This window comes from Eretmochelys imbricata, chromosome 9, assembly GCF_965152235.1.
Source record: "Eretmochelys imbricata isolate rEreImb1 chromosome 9, rEreImb1.hap1, whole genome shotgun sequence".
Lineage (NCBI taxonomy): Eukaryota > Metazoa > Chordata > Testudines > Cheloniidae > Eretmochelys > Eretmochelys imbricata.
Window position 1 is genome coordinate 2,495,888 of NC_135580.1, and position 19,721 is coordinate 2,515,608.

The 19,721-nt window shown below is 50.8% G+C and overlaps 1 protein-coding gene across 1 annotated transcript in view; it reads right to left on the bottom strand.

Annotated features, from left to right (window-relative positions):
• The window catches only part of LOC144270381 (IgGFc-binding protein-like), a 116,314-nt gene extending 98,669 nt beyond the window's left edge, over positions 1-17,645 (bottom strand). Inside the window, exons 1-21 of the mRNA XM_077826842.1 lie at positions 17,298-17,645; positions 15,805-16,091; positions 13,870-14,141; positions 13,237-13,377; positions 12,421-12,677; positions 12,235-12,319; positions 11,169-11,410; positions 10,791-11,077; positions 10,415-10,692; positions 9,452-10,050; positions 7,873-8,437; positions 7,502-7,704; positions 6,984-7,394; positions 5,491-5,777; positions 3,556-3,827; positions 2,923-3,063; positions 2,107-2,363; positions 1,921-2,005; positions 855-1,096; positions 477-763; positions 101-378 (exon numbers count right to left, since the gene is read on the bottom strand). Coding sequence (XP_077682968.1) covers positions 101-378; positions 477-763; positions 855-1,096; positions 1,921-2,005; positions 2,107-2,363; positions 2,923-3,063; positions 3,556-3,827; positions 5,491-5,777; positions 6,984-7,394; positions 7,502-7,704; positions 7,873-8,437; positions 9,452-10,050; positions 10,415-10,692; positions 10,791-11,077; positions 11,169-11,410; positions 12,235-12,319; positions 12,421-12,677; positions 13,237-13,377; positions 13,870-14,141; positions 15,805-16,091; positions 17,298-17,645 — 5,824 coding nt within the window. The remainder of the gene's footprint in view (positions 1-100; positions 379-476; positions 764-854; positions 1,097-1,920; positions 2,006-2,106; positions 2,364-2,922; positions 3,064-3,555; positions 3,828-5,490; positions 5,778-6,983; positions 7,395-7,501; positions 7,705-7,872; positions 8,438-9,451; positions 10,051-10,414; positions 10,693-10,790; positions 11,078-11,168; positions 11,411-12,234; positions 12,320-12,420; positions 12,678-13,236; positions 13,378-13,869; positions 14,142-15,804; positions 16,092-17,297) is intronic.
• Between the last annotated feature and the right edge of the window lie 2,076 nt (positions 17,646-19,721).

Below are 19,721 nucleotides of genomic sequence, written 5' to 3' on the forward strand. Positions count from 1 at the left end.
TGTCCTGGTTCCAAACAATTTCTTTTCTTGAGCTATGAAAGCCATTCCAAACACGCGCACGAAACTCGCAGTGGAAAATCTCTCGTTTGCTTGTACTTACGGCAGAAGGTAGCATTCCTCCAGGCATCTATCTCAGCTCCCCTTGACCGACAGGCATCTGCATAAGACTGCAGACTCTTGCAGAGGGAGTCGGGATCCATTTGCAATTCACACTGGTCGTAAACGCAGCTGCTGAAGTAAATGGTAGGATCTAGCACCCCGTGGCACTTTTTAAATGGGCCGTTCACATCTGTCAGGAGACCACAGAAAGCACTGCTGGCAATGATTTGCTTATCACTCTCGTCGCAGACTGGGTCATGGCCTGTTCCTGGAGGACAACTGAGAGAAAAGAGAGAAGCCCTTGGTTTGTTGCGTGGCTTTCCCTTGACATTTGATATTTCTCAGACAATTCCAGATCTGCCCTGAGAGCTACGAACCTGCTGTGGTTGGAGACCTGCCAGCTGTTGCCAAGGCTGGTAGAGTCTGGCTCCAGCACCCCATCTGGATTCAGAAAGTCGTCCGCTGCGTTCCCGTTGTAGTTCCCACACATCCCACAAACCTTCTCTTTAAAGGAGCTCGGAAGGGTCACTTCCACTCGATGGTTCCCATCAAACTTCACGGTCAACCCAAAGTCTGTGCTGACCATGACGTAAAGCCCACTGGAGGAGATTTGCACACCCGGCGATGGTGCAAAGGGGATGATAATCTCTCCCTTTCCATTTACCTAGACATGAAGAAGGCAAGCCCTGCACGTAAATAAATGATCTTCCACGGTCCTTCTCAACAAGCCACTCAGCCCCCGTCCCTGCACCTACCTTCACGACTCCCCCCTTCTCTAGTGTTATCCTGAGGTCACGAACATCAACATCCACATATTGAACATAGGACACGCGTGTGTTGCCTCCTCTGCGCTCATTCGCTGCTTCCACATTGAAGTAGGGCAGCGTGCTGTTCCCATCACACAGTTTGGACAGGGTGTAGGCGCAGGTCCCCATGAAATGATGGGTTTGTTTATCAAAGGTATAGTAGTGAGGGTCCCCTGCTACCACACAAGACTCTGGGGGGCAAAGCACAATAAATCACAGCTTTACTTCAATCACTTCCACAATGGCTTCTGGTCCTGTTAGAGTCGGACAACCTGGTTTGGAAACATTCGTTCCAGGCCTGAGCTGCTCACCGGCCGCCACCCATCACGCTTAGAATACTTCCTACTGCACCTGCTTCCCGGGTTTCCTGATAGGAATTAGCCTCTTCACCAAAGAGACAAGGTGGGGGAGGTGATCTCTTTTATTGGGCCAACTTCCGTTGGTGAGAGAGACAAGGTGTCAAGCTTACACAGAGCTCTTCTTCAGGTACGGGAAACTCACTCAGAATGTTCCTGCAAATGTCAAGGTGGCAGCTCAAATGCTTGGCTCTCTTTCCAACACACGCTGGTCTAATACAAGATATGACCTCATCCACCTTGTCTCTCTAATTTCCTCGGATCGAGATGGCTACAACAACACTGCTAGTCGCCTGGATCCTTTCTAAGCTTTGGGACGTATTCTGCCCTCCCATTCACACGGAGTAAGAGCAGAAGAGCTGTGCAGAACCTGACGATCGGCGTGACATGCCAATTAATTGCAGATCTTTAAGGAGTCATTTATATCAGAGAAATTCACCTGAACTTGGCGACGGAGGTGGTGTGGTTGTCCCTACAGAAGGGGTAGAGGAGGTTGATGTGGTGCTCACAGTTGTTGGAGGTACATCTCCTACAAGGAGACAATGTCATAGAGATGTTCTGTAATTCACATGTTCTTGTTCCAAACAAAGGAAACACTGACCATGATCACCAAGTAGCCCTGTCCATAAAAACAGAAACTCTGACATGATGCGCTGTACCTGGGCAATATCCGTTTATTAGAGATACATCATCCACTGCTACGTCACTGCGGAAATCTTCACCCCGCTGTCCCTCCAGGAGGATCTAGGGGAAGGGGAAGTTGCCAGAGTTAGTTTCTTTCATACCCATTTGTTCTTCATTAAAGCCCTATCATCGTAAGAGTCAAGGCAAATGATTTCACCTACCTGCATATTTCCTCCGCTATACACAGTGACTTCTGCCAAGTTCCACCTATCGCCCTTATTTCCTGTCTCTGACCAGACCAGACGTGGTGCTGCACCCTCAGCGACATAAACTCTCAGTGCCATTGTGCGAGCCACTCCGTACATGTGATACCAGAAGCGGAAACAATGGGGTCCATTGGCACTGCACACAGGACTCTGCAAGTGAGCCACAGCTCCAGAGCTGGCCTCGCTCGCTTGCAAGTAGATGAAGTAACCATCTGAAACAAACAGAGTGTTACGAAGGAATGTACAAGCTGTAGGACATGACAAACAATGATAACACTCCTAAGAGCATAAACATCACAGCCGACATTCGATCCTTAATGGAACACAAGTGATATAGAATTCTGTTGCCAGTGTTTCTACGGGAAGCACACACAATTCCAGGAGAGACTCCAAACAGTGCTCTCAGCTCCTTCCTTTCCATTTATTTATCCAGTCATCTAGGTTTGTTGCTTTGCAGGCCACAGGGAGATGTTTTGTTGTGGTTGCAAGAGCCGGTTTCGGCTAAATAAGATATCCGGTCTCTTCCAATGAGGAAAGTCACTGATTTTTTGTGATATAATATTTTCACCCTGGATACCATTCATCCTCTAGTAATCCAAGGCTTGTTGATCTTAATGGGAGTCTTCTCCTTGACCTCCGTGGGCTCTGGATCTGCCCCGAGAGGCCTGGACTCTGTATTTGACCCAAAGGCCCTTCCAGCCTGCTCCTGAATTCCTTTCCTACTAACCACGTCATTACGCAAGAGAGCTAGGTGGAGGCTGCAGTCCCTACCTCCTGTCGTGTGGTCGTACGAGGGTCCCGTGTTTGGCGAGGAGGTTGGCCCCCGGTGGCGTTTCCAGTCCAAGCTGTCAGAGACTGACTGTGTCCAGTCACAGAAGTCAGTGTCAAACGAACAGGACATGTTACAAGGAGCTGGAGGAATTGGAAAAGGAACAGGAGAGAGGTGATATTTCCTGTGACGATCCCAAAGGAGGCTTCTCCCTGTCTCCCAACGCTAGCTCCCGGAGCAGGAACTTCCTACGCACCTGTCACGTCTGCGGTAGCGAATGACTTTCTCCCTCAGACTACAGACATTTTAAAATATAGCATTTGCCAAGTGGAAGGAGTTATGGCTAACATGCCAGTACAAACATGCCAGGAAAAGCAGCACTCCGAAGAAAGCTGCGGTCAGAGAGGAAACTTTGGAAAAACACTGGTCAAGGGCTTTTCTTGCTCCCCTGTGGCTACAGCCAGTGTACTGCTATTAGAGATGTTCTTATCTGCACAAATAAGATGGCACCTTCTACCATGCAACTCCCGCTTTGTGATTGCACTGTAGGAACAGTGACTAAATGCTCCTCCCCACAAATGCCGTGGGTGTACAATTTGGCACATAGGCATCTACTGATACCGGCTGAAATTTACCGCAGATAGTGTCCGCCGTCCATTCCCCAAGAGAGACTCCTGCCTCTGCACAGGCTGCCGCATACGATTCCAGATCATTGCAGAGCTGCTCAGAGCTTCCTCCTGTGGCACACTGGTCGTAGACACAGCTCTCAAGGTACAGGTGGGGTGGCACCGCAGAACGGCAGGGTGCGAATGGGCCGTCGCGGTGCGTTAGGATTCCACACCGCTCCTCAGCTGCCAGCTGCTCGGAGGGAGTGCACGTTACCGGTGGCAGGATCGTTGTATCACACCTAGAGAACACAAAGGAACACAAGCTTACGCAGGCCTGGGGATCTGAAAGTAGACAATTCTCTTTAAAAATTGAGAGTAAATATGCGTCCGTTGCCAGAAATGCTCAAATCCAACCTGAGGCACCTCTCCAAGGACTGCAAATCATCCACCAACATGAATACAAAGTAAAGGGCACGTTATTACATGCGGAGTTTGAAATCCTGAGACCTTTATTCACTTTCGAGTCTGTTATTCTTTAGGCCAGTGGTCCTCAGGCTGTGGGTCTTGCTCCCCGAGGGGGGCGCACAGGAACCTTTGAGGAGGCCCAGGGAGGCCCAGACCAGCCCCCATGGGGCGCGGGGAAGTAGCGCCACCCAGTCCTGCTCCGGCCCCAGCTACTCCAGCCCTGCTCCCCGGCCCCAGCTGCAGGTCCGGCCCCGACCTCGCACACTGGATCCCAGCTCCGCTCCTGGCCGCGGCCCCTGGCTTCAGGCATCCACCTGCCGGCCCCACTCCCAGCCGAGGCTCCAGCTGCAGCACCAGCCCCGCTCCCAACCGTTGCTCCCGGGGAGTCATGGACCAGGAAAAGGGGAGGCATGGACAAAAACGTTTGGGGACCACTGCTTGAGGCTGAGGATGTGTCCCATTGCCTTTCAGAACAAGAGGATGGAGAAGCCCTGTTAGTGATTCCGCAGTTCAGGGTCTCTTTTAAAATGGGCCATACCTTCCTATTTCTCTCTAAAAGTTGGGCGCCTTCCGGGGGAGTATTGAGGCCCTTTGTATTCTCTTTGCACCTGGGGTTTGGCTTCTCTTAGTTTATGCACGGAAAAGGTTTGAAATTTGACTTTGGATGAAATGTCTCCTTGCTACACAGACTATCCGGCATCCATGACCTCCCTTAAAAGACATTGTGTAGCTCCAGGAGACAAACAGGTAGGAAAGGGAACGAGGACATGAGCCACTCGCTGCCCTGGAGAGCAACACTGCTGAAGTACCAGGAGCTAAGGAGAGAGAGATTCCTGGGGATGGGCAGCACAGCTGCCCTGCTGCCACCCAGGGGCCCAGTCTTGCAGGGTGGGGGTGCTGCTGCAGGGAGTGCGTAGGGCCCAAGCGGTGATGTTAGGGACTCGGGCCCTGTGCAGACAGGCTGCCATGTAATGCAGAGCCGCGTCCCTGGCAGGTTCTGCTGCGGGAGGGGCTGCTCCCACCTACACCGGCCCGAGCAACAGGAGCAGGTCGGCTCGAGTGCTCGCTCTGCCCGGAGGGGACAGTTTGGTCCGGAGACTTGATCTAGTCCTCTTTGAAATAGGACCGTCAGCCCGTGGCAGATTAGTGCAGGGTAGACTCACACCCTGGCTTGTGCAAAGTAATTCTTCATGGGGACAAGCCCTCTGTCAGAATCAATATTGCTACTCTCATTCGCAGGAGAAAAGGAAAACAGGACGTCCTCTCGCAGGGGAAAAGCGGAATAACCTGAGTGGAGTCAGGATGGAAATAACATTTCCTTTGCACTGGGTCCAGGAGACAACCCATCTAGAAGTCGCTTCTGCGTATAAATAGGTAACATAATTGGTAATGCCAACGTGTGCATTTAGTCTTGCTAATGCCAGACTGAACCTAGATCAACAGTCTCACTTTCCAGTGCGCTGTCTACCTAGGGACTGTTAATCAACAATGACTCACGGCCACTCATCGTCAGGCACCCTCCAGCTGGCTCCAAATTCATTGGCGTCTGCCACCACGACCCCATCAGGTCTTGTGAAGTCGTCCTGCTGGGTCCCCGTGTACGTCCCGCACAATCCGCACAGCCGCCCTTTGTACTTCTCAGTCACTCTTACAAAGAGCTCGTGGTCCCCATTGAACTGCAGCTGGACGCCCAGGGTGGTAGTAATTTGTACGTAGCGTCCGATGAGTGAAACGGTCACTCCAGGGAGAGGAGTTTTAGGGGGAGAGGCCAGGGCACCATTAATCTGAATGGGAAAGAAGGACAGAAGGAAAAGTGTATGTTCTGCACTGTCATGTTCCCAAAGACCCTTGCTTTTTCATATCTTGCATATAGTGCAGAATGAAGAAAAATATTCTGGGGCACAGACTTTTCCAGACATGGCATTTGTAAAGTGTAAACAAAAACCATCTGTAGAACACTTCTTGGCTTTTAAAAAGCACTGGAATTTATGGAAAAATTTGCCACATCCAAACCACGCAAGCCCCCTTGCATTTTCGGGGCTCTTCTCGCACCCTCTCCCCTTTCGGTAAAGTCTTTTTAAAAGGTGAGCACCGGAACTGGTGTCCGCAGTACTCTGTTATCAGCCTCAAGAATGCCGCACGCACAGGTAAAATCACCTGCCGGCTTCAACTCACTACTTCCCTGTGTGCGTGTACCCAAAACTACATTGTCTCTGAGTGGGCCCCGCTTACCAGGATCCAGACGGCTCTGTATGACTGCCCTGTCCTCATCATTATTTTAGTACGTCCTCAGTCTTTGTGTCATCCACCATTTGAATCACAGCTATCAACTTATATTTGCTTTCAAATCATTGATAGAAATACTGATTAGTGCCCGTTTTAGAACTGATCCCCGCAGAACCCCAATAGATGTAGCCCCAAAGGACGACGATTCTCCACATCATTACTAGGGTCACACCACTTGTCATTTTTAACTCTTGACACAACTTTCTCACTCTTCCAGTCTTCTGGGAGGTCCCTGGTAGTCCGAGATTTATTAAAAATCAACCTCAGTGGGCCAGAGATCTCCCCCAGCCATTCGAGAACTCTTGGGTGCAAGTGATCACGGCCGGCTGATTTTAAAATGTTTACTCCCAACACATGCTCTTTTACACCTTCTCTAGTTATGAATGGCTTGGAAAGAAAGTCATTATTCTCAGGCACTATAAATCTCCAATCGCTTAACTTCACTAATCACTGGGAGGCGAGAATGAATTTTGATGCGGACTGTACAGACAGGTGCACTGAGAAACAGAGAGGGTAAGCGGGTCACCCAAGCTCACCCAAGTAATGAGGACTCTTGTTCTTAATTCAAGTCACTAGACAGTATTTGCTGACATGGATTCCAAGATCTCAAGGGGCCTATTTCTTGTAACGCATTGAGAGTTTAAGAAGGACTATAGGCTAGTTAAAGCAGATTCACATGACATAAAAAGCACACAACGGAATACATTCCGGATGAAGATGAGATAGGCGCTTACGTAGACCATCCTGTTCTTCCTGAGGGCAATGTGGACGCCATCCAGGGTGAGAGCGACGGAGTTAATGGCTGTCCAGCTGGGGCTGCCCCGGTGTTCATTTCGGGTGGTAACCCTAAAACTGCCAGAGGAGTTATCGCAGGTCTCCACCACGGTGTAGTTGCAGGCACCCTGGAAGTGGTGAAGTTTCCCATCAAAGGTGGTGTAATGTGGGTCACCGTAGATGTGGCACGTCGCGCTGCCGGCGGGATAACATCCCCGCAGGCCATTTTGAATCTTGCAGATCTCATCTGGACCACAAGACAGCTCACTGCACGTCATGATGCCATTTCCAAGACACTCACAACGGCTCGTGCAGTTCTCCGTCACAACGCGCTCTCCTTCCTGCCGGGAGACACACACAAGAAATGCATGAACGGATGCCATTAAAGAGGGTGATGCTGGCAGATCAGTTCCCCACCCAGGGCGCTGAGGTCCGTGGTTTCACTCACACTGTAGTATATGTCCTGGAACACACAGCCACACTTGGCTTCTGGCACACAGGCGCTTCCGCTGAGCACGAATCCAGAATTACACGCGCAGCCCTCGACACAGGGCTTGCTGCAGTTCTCGGGGGCGAGGCGGTCCAGACATGTGGCAGGGCAGGCAGTCATACAAGGCTCGTAGTGGCTGTTGGGAGCAGAGCAGGTGGGAGCTGAAAGGGTAACGAGGGGAAGAGAATTAAGATCGACAAAGCCCCCTTGGAAACACGCCCCACAGGGAGACAGACGTAGTGACAAGGGTTCTTCACAACCACGTAAGGTCAATAAAGAACAAATTTGTTTGCTGAACAAGGACTGGATGCTCCAGATTTGCTACTCACCGCAGAAGGTGGCATTTCTCCAGGGGGGGAGCGTCACCCCGGCTTCCTGACACGCATCCGCGTAGGTCGCCAGAGCGCTACACAGGAGCTCCTCACTCCCATTCAGCGCACAGAGGTCATAGACGCAGCTCTCAAAGATGCTCTCAGGATTGATCACGGAGTGGCAGACGGCAAAGGGGCCAGGCCTCTGGGTTATCATGCCACAGAATCTGTCTGTTCTGTAGAGGTTCTCCCGGTCTGCAGGGCAGGGGTCTGGTGGTGGGATGCCACCGCAAGAGGGATCGTCGTCCATGACACGCCAGCTGTTTCCCAGCTCATTAGAGTTCTTGGCTTGCTGCCCATCGGGCATCATATAGTCATCCTGTCTCCGACCGTTAAAGTTACCGCACATGCCACAGGTCCTGTTGAAATAGGTGGTGGGCACCTTCACTTCCACCGAGTGATCGGTGTCATAGGAAACCCTCAGTCTGAAATCTGTCTCTAGGGTAACGTATCGTCCGCTCCTGCTCACTCTGATTGACCCACCAGCTGCGCTGACAGGAAGGGTCATTAGCACCTCATTGACCTAATGGGAAACGGAAGGAAAAGTACCACGTGATTTCCTAGGACACTTGTAAGGGAGAAATTAGCAATGAAATTGACTCATTCTCTGCAAATAATTACTATGTGAAATAGTAACATGCATTTCCGGATTGTTTTTCTCTCGGCGCAAGTTGTCCAGATGTAACACCCAAACCTCAGGAAGGCTCCTGCTGCCCGCTGCAGACGGTCCCTTTAGACCGTCTTGATATAAAGTTTGAAAGATCAGGAGTCACGGATTCCTCTTCATGGAATCACAGAATCATAGAATATCAGGCTTGGAAGGGACCTCAGGAGGTCATCTAGTCCAACTCCCTGCTCAAAGCAGGACCAATCCCCAACTAAATCATCCCAGCCGGGGCTTTTTTTAAGCCTGACCTTAAAAACCTCTCAGGAAGGAGATTCCACCACCTCCCTAGGTAACCCATTCCAGTGCTTCACCGCCCTCCTAGCGCAAATGGTTTTCCTAATATCCAACCTAAACCTCCCCCACTGCAACTTGAGACCATTACTCCTTGTTCTGTCATCTGCTACTACGGAGAACACTCTAGATCCATCCTCTTTGGAACCCCCTTTCGGGTAGTTGAAAGCAGCTATCAAATCCCCCCTCATTCTTCTCTTCTGCAGACTAAACAATCCCAGTTCCCTCAGCCTCTCCTCAAAAGTCATGTGCTCCAGCCCCCCAGTCATTTTTGTTGCCCTCCGCTGGACTCTTTCCAATTTTTCCACATCCTTCTTGTAGTGTGGGGCCCAAAACTGGACACAGTACTCCAGATGAGGCCTCACCAATGCCGAATAGAGGGGAACGATCAAGTCCCTCGATCTGCTGGCAATGCTCCTACTTACACAGCCCAAAATGCCATTTGCCTTTTTGGCAACCAGGGCACACTCTTGACTCATATTCAACAGAGGAGAGTGAGAAACGGTCACCTTTACAGAAGGACACAGAGCAAAGCTCACTCCCCATCTGGAATCCACCTACTGAGGAAATGCTCCTTACCAGCACTTGGCTCGGACGGTTTCTGAGAATTTCTATGTGTTGTCCATAAACCTCCACCAGGACTTTCTGCACGTAGGACACCGTGGGCTTCCCTCGATGCTCGTTCTTGGCTTCTACGTTGAAATAAGGCAGAGAGCTGGAGTTGGCGCACACTTTGGCCAGCGTGTAGGTGCAGATCCCCATGAAGTGGTGAGTCTCTCTGTCAAACGTGTTGTAATGAGGGTCGTTGTGGACGCGGCAGATCCCGTAAGTCTCAGGGTAGCAGCCAGGTTTTCCGTTCTGAACCCCACAGTAATGATCGGCTGGGCAGGCTGCGTTCGAGCACGTTACTTTGCTCCCCTGAGAGGGACATCTGCATTTAGAGGAGCAGGTGTCATCGGTCCAGAATTCAGAGCCAACAGGGTAGTGTTTGCCATTGTGCCAACACCCGCACTGACTGCTGGGGACACAGCCGTCGTTGTAGAGAAGATAGCCACTGTCGCACACGCATCCTTCCACACACGGCAGGCTGCAGCTGGCAGGAGCCATCGGGTTGACACAGGTAGCAGGGCAGGCTGCCGTGCATGCTTCATAGTGACTGTTGCGTGGACAGTCAATGGCTGGAGAAAACAAAAGCTCTGTCATAGATCAGAAAGTATTACACTAATCAATTCTCTTTGCTACCTGTTCACAGGTAATTATTTCATACGCAGTGCGATGATACGCCAGCTTCAGTTCTACTTAGTTATGGTATCAGCTGCACCAATTGATGCCAGGTTAGTTTCTCGGAAATGGAAACTCCCAAGGTTCTACTGCAACTGCAGAAGAGCACGATGCACAATGAAACCTAAAACAATGCGTCAGCCCGTGCAATGCTTTCACGTTGTCCTGGTTCCAAACAATTTCTTTTCTTGAGCTATGAAAGCCATTCCAAACACGCGCACGAAACTCGCAGTGGAAAATCTCTCGTTTGCTTGTACTTACGGCAGAAGGTAGCATTCCTCCAGGCATCTATCTCAGCTCCCCTTGACCGACAGGCATCTGCATAAGACTGCAGACTCTTGCAGAGGGAGTCGGGATCCATTTGCAATTCACACTGGTCGTAAACGCAGCTGCTGAAGTAAATGGTAGGATCTAGCACCCCGTGGCACTTTTTAAATGGGCCGTTCACATCTGTCAGGAGACCACAGAAAGCACTGCTGGCAATGATTTGCTTATCACTCTCGTCGCAGACTGGGTCATGGCCTGTTCCTGGAGGACAACTGAGAGAAAAGAGAGAAGCCCTTGGTTTGTTGCGTGGCTTTCCCTTGACATTTGATATTTCTCAGACAATTCCAGATCTGCCCTGAGAGCTACGAACCTGCTGTGGTTGGAGACCTGCCAGCTGTTGCCAAGGCTGGTAGAGTCTGGCTCCAGCACCCCATCTGGATTCAGAAAGTCGTCCGCTGCGTTCCCGTTGTAGTTCCCACACATCCCACAAACCTTCTCTTTAAAGGAGCTCGGAAGGGTCACTTCCACTCGATGGTTCCCATCAAACTTCACGGTCAACCCAAAGTCTGTGCTGACCATGACGTAAAGCCCACTGGAGGAGATTTGCACACCCGGCGATGGTGCAAAGGGGATGATAATCTCTCCCTTTCCATTTACCTAGACATGAAGAAGGCAAGCCCTGCACGTAAATAAATGATCTTCCACGGTCCTTCTCAACAAGCCACTCAGCCCCCGTCCCTGCACCTACCTTCACGACTCCCCCCTTCTCTAGTGTTATCCTGAGGTCACGAACATCAACATCCACATATTGAACATAGGACACGCGTGTGTTGCCTCCTCTGCGCTCATTCGCTGCTTCCACATTGAAGTAGGGCAGCGTGCTGTTCCCATCACACAGTTTGGACAGGGTGTAGGCGCAGGTCCCCATGAAATGATGGGTTTGTTTATCAAAGGTATAGTAGTGAGGGTCCCCTGCTACCACACAAGACTCTGGGGGGCAAAGCACAATAAATCACAGCTTTACTTCAATCACTTCCACAATGGCTTCTGGTCCTGTTAGAGTCGGACAACCTGGTTTGGAAACATTCGTTCCAGGCCTGAGCTGCTCACCGGCCGCCACCCATCACGCTTAGAATACTTCCTACTGCACCTGCTTCCCGGGTTTCCTGATAGGAATTAGCCTCTTCACCAAAGAGACAAGGTGGGGGAGGTGATCTCTTTTATTGGGCCAACTTCCGTTGGTGAGAGAGACAAGGTGTCAAGCTTACACAGAGCTCTTCTTCAGGTATGGGAAACTCACTCAGAATGTTCCTGCAAATGTCAAGGTGGCAGCTCAAATGCTTGGCTCTCTTTCCAACACACGCTGGTCTAATACAAGATATGACCTCATCCACCTTGTCTCTCTAATTTCCTCGGATCGAGATGGCTACAACAACACTGCTAGTCGCCTGGATCCTTTCTAAGCTTTGGGACGTATTCTGCCCTCCCATTCACACGGAGTAAGAGCAGAAGAGCTGTGCAGAACCTGACGATCGGCGTGACATGCCAATTAATTGCAGATCTTTAAGGAGTCATTTATATCAGAGAAATTCACCTGAACTTGGCGACGGAGGTGGTGTGGTTGTCCCTACAGAAGGGGTAGAGGTGGTTGATGTGGTGCTCACAGTTGTTGGAGGTACATCTCCTACAAGGAGACAATGTCATAGAGATGTTCTGTAATTCACATGTTCTTGTTCCAAACAAAGGAAACACTGACCATGATCACCAAGTAGCCCTGTCCATAAAAACAGAAACTCTGACATGATGCGCTGTACCTGGGCAATATCCGTTTATTAGAGATACATCATCCACTGCTACGTCACTGCGGAAATCTTCACCCCGCTGTCCCTCCAGGAGGATCTAGGGGAAGGGGAAGTTGCCAGAGTTAGTTTCTTTCATACCCATTTGTTCTTCATTAAAGCCCTATCATCGTAAGAGTCAAGGCAAATGATTTCACCTACCTGCATATTTCCTCCGCTATACACAGTGACTTCTGCCAAGTTCCACCTATCGCCCTTATTTCCTGTCTCTGACCAGACCAGACGTGGTGCTGCACCCTCAGCGACATAAACTCTCAGTGCCATTGTGCGAGCCACTCCGTACATGTGATACCAGAAGCGGAAACAATGGGGTCCATTGGCACTGCACACAGGACTCTGCAAGTGAGCCACAGCTCCAGAGCTGGCCTCGCTCGCTTGCAAGTAGATGAAGTAACCATCTGAAACAAACAGAGTGTTACGAAGGAATGTACAAGCTGTAGGACATGACAAACAATGACAACACTCCTAAGAGCATAAACATCACAGCCGACATTCGATCCTTAATGGAACACAAGTGATATAGAATTCTGTTGCCAGTGTTTCTACGGGAAGCACACACAATTCCAGGAGAGACTCCAAACAGTGCTCTCAGCTCCTTCCTTTCCATTTATTTATCCAGTCATCTAGGTTTGTTGCTTTGCAGGCCACAGGGAGATGTTTTGTTGTGGTTGCAAGAGCCGGTTTCGGCTAAATAAGATATCCGGTCTCTTCCAATGAGGAAAGTCACTGATTTTTTGTGATATAATATTTTCACCCTGGATACCATTCATCCTCTAGTAATCCAAGGCTTGTTGATCTTAATGGGAGTCTTCTCCTTGACCTCCGTGGGCTCTGGATCTGCCCCGAGAGGCCTGGACTCTGTATTTGACCCAAAGGCCCTTCCAGCCTGCTCCTGAATTCCTTTCCTACTAACCACGTCATTACGCAAGAGAGCTAGGTGGAGGCTGCAGTCCCTACCTCCTGTCGTGTGGTCGTACGAGGGTCCCGTGTTTGGCGAGGAGGTTGGCCCCCGGTGGCGTTTCCAGTCCAAGCTGTCAGAGACTGACTGTGTCCAGTCACAGAAGTCAGTGTCAAACGAACAGGACATGTTACAAGGAGCTGGAGGAATTGGAAAAGGAACAGGAGAGAGGTGATATTTCCTGTGACGATCCCAAAGGAGGCTTCTCCCTGTCTCCCAACGCTAGCTCCCGGAGCAGGAACTTCCTACGCACCTGTCACGTCTGCGGTAGCGAATGACTTTCTCCCTCAGACTACAGACATTTTAAAATATAGCATTTGCCAAGTGGAAGGAGTTATGGCTAACATGCCAGTACAAACATGCCAGGAAAAGCAGCACTCCGAAGAAAGCTGCGGTCAGAGAGGAAACTTTGGAAAAACACTGGTCAAGGGCTTTTCTTGCTCCCCTGTGGCTACAGCCAGTGTACTGCTATTAGAGATGTTCTTATCTGCACAAATAAGATGGCACCTTCTACCATGCAACTCCCGCTTTGTGATTGCACTGTAGGAACAGTGACTAAATGCTCCTCCCCACAAATGCCGTGGGTGTACAATTTGGCACATAGGCATCTACTGATACCGGCTGAAATTTACCGCAGATAGTGTCCGCCGTCCATTCCCCAAGAGAGACTCCTGCCTCTGCACAGGCTGCCGCATACGATTCCAGATCATTGCAGAGCTGCTCAGAGCTTCCTCCTGTGGCACACTGGTCGTAGACACAGCTCTCAAGGTACAGGTGGGGTGGCACCGCAGAACGGCAGGGTGCGAATGGGCCGTCGCGGTGCGTTAGGATTCCACACCGCTCCTCAGCTGCCAGCTGCTCGGAGGGAGTGCACGTTACCGGTGGCAGGATCGTTGTATCACACCTAGAGAACACAAAGGAACACAAGCTTACGCAGGCCTGGGGATCTGAAAGTAGACAATTCTCTTTAAAAATTGAGAGTAAATATGCGTCCGTTGCCAGAAATGCTCAAATCCAACCTGAGGCACCTCTCCAAGGACTGCAAATCATCCACCAACATGAATACAAAGTAAAGGGCACGTTATTACATGCGGAGTTTGAAATCCTGAGACCTTTATTCACTTTCGAGTCTGTTATTCTTTAGGCCAGTGGTCCTCAGGCTGTGGGTCTTGCTCCCCGAGGGGGGCGCACAGGAACCTTTGAGGAGGCCCAGGGAGGCCCAGACCAGCCCCCATGGGGCGCGGGGAAGTAGCGCCACCCAGTCCTGCTCCGGCCCCAGCTACTCCAGCCCTGCTCCCCGGCCCCAGCTGCAGGTCCGGCCCCGACCTCGCACACTGGATCCCAGCTCCGCTCCTGGCCGCGGCCCCTGGCTTCAGGCATCCACCTGCCGGCCCCACTCCCAGCCGAGGCTCCAGCTGCAGCACCAGCCCCGCTCCCAACCGTTGCTCCCGGGGAGTCATGGACCAGGAAAAGGGGAGGCATGGACAAAAACGTTTGGGGACCACTGCTTGAGGCTGAGGATGTGTCCCATTGCCTTTCAGAACAAGAGGATGGAGAAGCCCTGTTAGTGATTCCGCAGTTCAGGGTCTCTTTTAAAATGGGCCATACCTTCCTATTTCTCTCTAAAAGTTGGGCGCCTTCCGGGGGAGTATTGAGGCCCTTTGTATTCTCTTTGCACCTGGGGTTTGGCTTCTCTTAGTTTATGCACGGAAAAGGTTTGAAATTTGACTTTGGATGAAATGTCTCCTTGCTACACAGACTATCCGGCATCCATGACCTCCCTTAAAAGACATTGTGTAGCTCCAGGAGACAAACAGGTAGGAAAGGGAACGAGGACATGAGCCACTCGCTGCCCTGGAGAGCAACACTGCTGAAGTACCAGGAGCTAAGGAGAGAGAGATTCCTGGGGATGGGCAGCACAGCTGCCCTGCTGCCACCCAGGGGCCCAGTCTTGCAGGGTGGGGGTGCTGCTGCAGGGAGTGCGTAGGGCCCAAGCGGTGATGTTAGGGACTCGGGCCCTGTGCAGACAGGCTGCCATGTAATGCAGAGCCGCGTCCCTGGCAGGTTCTGCTGCGGGAGGGGCTGCTCCCACCTACACCGGCCCGAGCAACAGGAGCAGGTCGGCTCGAGTGCTCGCTCTGCCCGGAGGGGACAGTTTGGTCCGGAGACTTGATCTAGTCCTCTTTGAAATAGGACCGTCAGCCCGTGGCAGATTAGTGCAGGGTAGACTCACACCCTGGCTTGTGCAAAGTAATTCTTCATGGGGACAAGCCCTCTGTCAGAATCAATATTGCTACTCTCATTCGCAGGAGAAAAGGAAAACAGGACGTCCTCTCGCAGGGGAAAAGCGGAATAACCTGAGTGGAGTCAGGATGGAAATAACATTTCCTTTGCACTGGGTCCAGGAGACAACCCATCTAGAAGTCGCTTCTGCGTATAAATAGGTAACATAATTGGTAATGCCAACGTGTGCATTTAGTCTTGCTAATGCCAGACTGAACCTAGATCAACAGTCTCACTTTCCAGTGCGCTGTCTACCTAGGGACTGTTAATCAACAATGACTCACGGCCACTCATCGTCAGGCACCCTCCAGCTGGCTCCAAATTCATTGGCGTCTGCCACCACGACCCCATCAGGTCTTGTGAAGTCGTCCTGCTGGGTCCCCGTGTACGTCCCGCACAATCCGCACAGCCGCCCTTTGTACTTCTCAGTCACTCTTACAAAGAGCTCGTGGTCCCCATTGAACTGCAGCTGGACGCCCAGGGTGGTAGTAATTTGTACGTAGCGTCCGATGAGTGAAACGGTCACTCCAGGGAGAGGAGTTTTAGGGGGAGAGGCCAGGGCACCATTAATCTGAATGGGAAAGAAGGACAGAAGGAAAAGTGTATGTTCTGCACTGTCATGTTCCCAAAGACCCTTGCTTTTTCATATCTTGCATATAGTGCAGAATGAAGAAAAATATTCTGGGGCACAGACTTTTCCAGACATGGCATTTGTAAAGTGTAAACAAAAACCATCTGTAGAACACTTCTTGGCTTTTAAAAAGCACTGGAATTTATGGAAAAATTTGCCACATCCAAACCACGCAAGCCCCCTTGCATTTTCGGGGCTCTTCTCGCACCCTCTCCCCTTTCGGTAAAGTCTTTTTAAAAGGTGAGCACCGGAACTGGTGTCCGCAGTACTCTGTTATCAGCCTCAAGAATGCCGCACGCACAGGTAAAATCACCTGCCGGCTTCAACTCACTACTTCCCTGTGTGCGTGTACCCAAAACTACATTGTCTCTGAGTGGGCCCCGCTTACCAGGATCCAGACGGCTCTGTATGACTGCCCTGTCCTCATCATTATTTTAGTACGTCCTCAGTCTTTGTGTCATCCACCATTTGAATCACAGCTATCAACTTATATTTGCTTTCAAATCATTGATAGAAATACTGATTAGTGCCCGTTTTAGAACTGATCCCCGCAGAACCCCAATAGATGTAGCCCCAAAGGACGACGATTCTCCACATCATTACCAGGGTCACACCACTTGTCATTTTTAACTCTTGACACAACTTTCTCACTCTTCCAGTCTTCTGGGAGGTCCCTGGTAGTCCGAGATTTATTAAAAATCAACCTCAGTGGGCCAGAGATCTCCCCCAGCCATTCGAGAACTCTTGGGTGCAAGTGATCACGGCCGGCTGATTTTAAAATGTTTACTCCCAACACATGCTCTTTTACACCTTCTCTAGTTATGAATGGCTTGGAAAGAAAGTCATTATTCTCAGGCACTATAAATCTCCAATCGCTTAACTTCACTAATCACTGGGAGGCGAGAATGAATTTTGATGCGGACTGTACAGACAGGTGCACTGAGAAACAGAGAGGGTAAGCGGGTCACCCAAGCTCACCCAAGTAATGAGGACTCTTGTTCTTAATTCAAGTCACTAGACAGTATTTGCTGACATGGATTCCAAGATCTCAAGGGGCCTATTTCTTGTAACGCATTGAGAGTTTAAGAAGGACTATAGGCTAGTTAAAGCAGATTCACATGACATAAAAAGCACACAACGGAATACATTCCGGATGAAGATGAGATAGGCGCTTACGTAGACCATCCTGTTCTTCCTGAGGGCAATGTGGACGCCATCCAGGGTGAGAGCGACGGAGTTAATGGCTGTCCAGCTGGGGCTGCCCCGGTGTTCATTTCGGGTGGTAACCCTAAAACTGCCAGAGGAGTTATCGCAGGTCCTCCACCACGGTGTAGTTGCAGGCACCCTGGAAGTGGTGAAGTTTCCCATCAAAGGTGGTGTAATGTGGGTCACCGTAGATGTGGCACGTCGCGCTGCCGGCGGGATAACATCCCGCAGGCCATTTTGAATCTTGCAGATCTCATCTGGACCACAAGACAGCTCACTGCACGTCATGATGCCATTTCCAGACACTCACAACGGCTCGTGCAGTTCTCCGTCACAACGCGCTCTCCTTCCTGCCGGGAGACACACACAAGAAATGCATGAACGGATGCCATTAAAGAGGGTGATTGCTGGCAGATCAGTTCCCCACCCAGGGCGCTGAGGTCCGTGGTTTCACTCACACTGTAGTATATGTCCTGGAACACACAGCCACACTTGGCTTCTGGCACACAGGCGCTTCCGCTGAGCACGAATCCAGAATTACACGCGCAGCCCTCGACACAGGGCTTGCTGCAGTTCTCGGGGGCGAGGCGGTCCAGACATGTGGCAGGGCAGGCAGTCATACAAGGCTCGTAGTGGCTGTTGGGAGCAGAGCAGGTGGGAGCTGAAAGGGTAACGAGGGGAAGAGAATTAAGATCGACAAAGCCCCCTTGGAAACACGCCCCACAGGGAGACAGACGTAGTGACAAGGGTTCTTCACAACCACGTAAGGTCAATAAAGAACAAATTTGTTTGCTGAACAAGGACTGGATGCTCCAGATTTGCTACTCACCGCAGAAGGTGGCATTTCTCCAGGGGGGGAGCGTCACCCCGGCTTCCTGACACGCATCCGCGTAGGTCGCCAGAGCGCTACACAGGAGCTCCTCACTCCCATTCAGCGCACAGAGGTCATAGACGCAGCTCTCAAAGATGCTCTCAGGATTGATCACGGAGTGGCAGACGGCAAAGGGGCCAGGCCTCTGGGTTATCATGCCACAGAATCTGTCTGTTCTGTAGAGGTTCTCCCGGTCTGCAGGGCAGGGGTCTGGTGGTGGGATGCCACCGCAAGAGGGATCGTCGTCCATGACACGCCAGCTGTTTCCCAGCTCATTAGAGTTCTTGGCTTGCTGCCCATCGGGCATCATATAGTCATCCTGTCTCCGACCGTTAAAGTTACCGCACATGCCACAGGTCCTGTTGAAATAGGTGGTGGGCACCTTCACTTCCACCGAGTGATCGGTGTCATAGAAACCCTCAGTCTGAAATCTGTCTCTAGGGTAACGTATCGTCCGCTCCTGCTCACTCTGATTGACCCACCAGCTGCGCTGACAGGAAGGGTCATTAGCACCTCATTGACCTAATGGGAAACGGAAGGAAAAGTACCACGTGATTTCCTAGGACACTTGTAAGGGAGAAATTAGCAATGAAATTGACTCATTCTCTGCAAATAATTACTATGTGAAATAGTAACATGCATTTCCGGATTGTTTTTCTCTCGGCGCAAGTTGTCCAGATGTAACACCCAAACCTCAGGAAGGCTCCTGCTGCCCGCTGCAGACGGTCCCTTTAGACCGTCTTGATATAAAGTTTTGAAAGATCAGGAGTCACGGATTCCTCTTCATGGAATCACAGAATCATAGAATATCAGGCTTGGAAGGGACCTCAGGAGGTCATCTAGTCCAACTCCCTGCTCAAGCAGGACCAATCCCCAACTAAATCATCCCAGCCGGGGCTTTTTTTAAGCCTGACCTTAAAAACCTCTCAGGAAGGAGATTCCACCACCTCCCTAGGTAACCCATTCCAGTGCTTCACCGCCCTCCTAGCGCAAATGGTTTTCCTAATATCCAACCTAAACCTCCCCCACTGCAACTTGAGACCATTACTCCTTGTTCTGTCATCTGCTACTACGGAGAAACACTCTAGATCCATCCTCTTTGGAACCCCCTTTCGGGTAGTTGAAAGCAGCTATCAAATCCCCCCTCATTCTTCTCTTCTGCAGACTAAACAATCCCAGTTCCCTCAGCCTCTCCTCAAAAGTCATGTGCTCCAGCCCCCCAGTCATTTTTGTTGCCTCCGCTGGACTCTTTCCAATTTTTCCACATCCTTCTTGTAGTGTGGGGCCCAAAACTGGACACAGTACTCCAGATGAGGCCTCACCAATGCCGAATAGAGGGGAACGATCAAGTCCCTCGATCTGCTTGGCAATGCTCCTACTTACACAGCCCAAAATGCCATTTGCCTTTTTGGCAACCAGGGCACACTCTTGACTCATATTCAACAGAGGAGAGTGAGAAACGGTCACCTTTACAGAAGGACACAGAGCAAAGA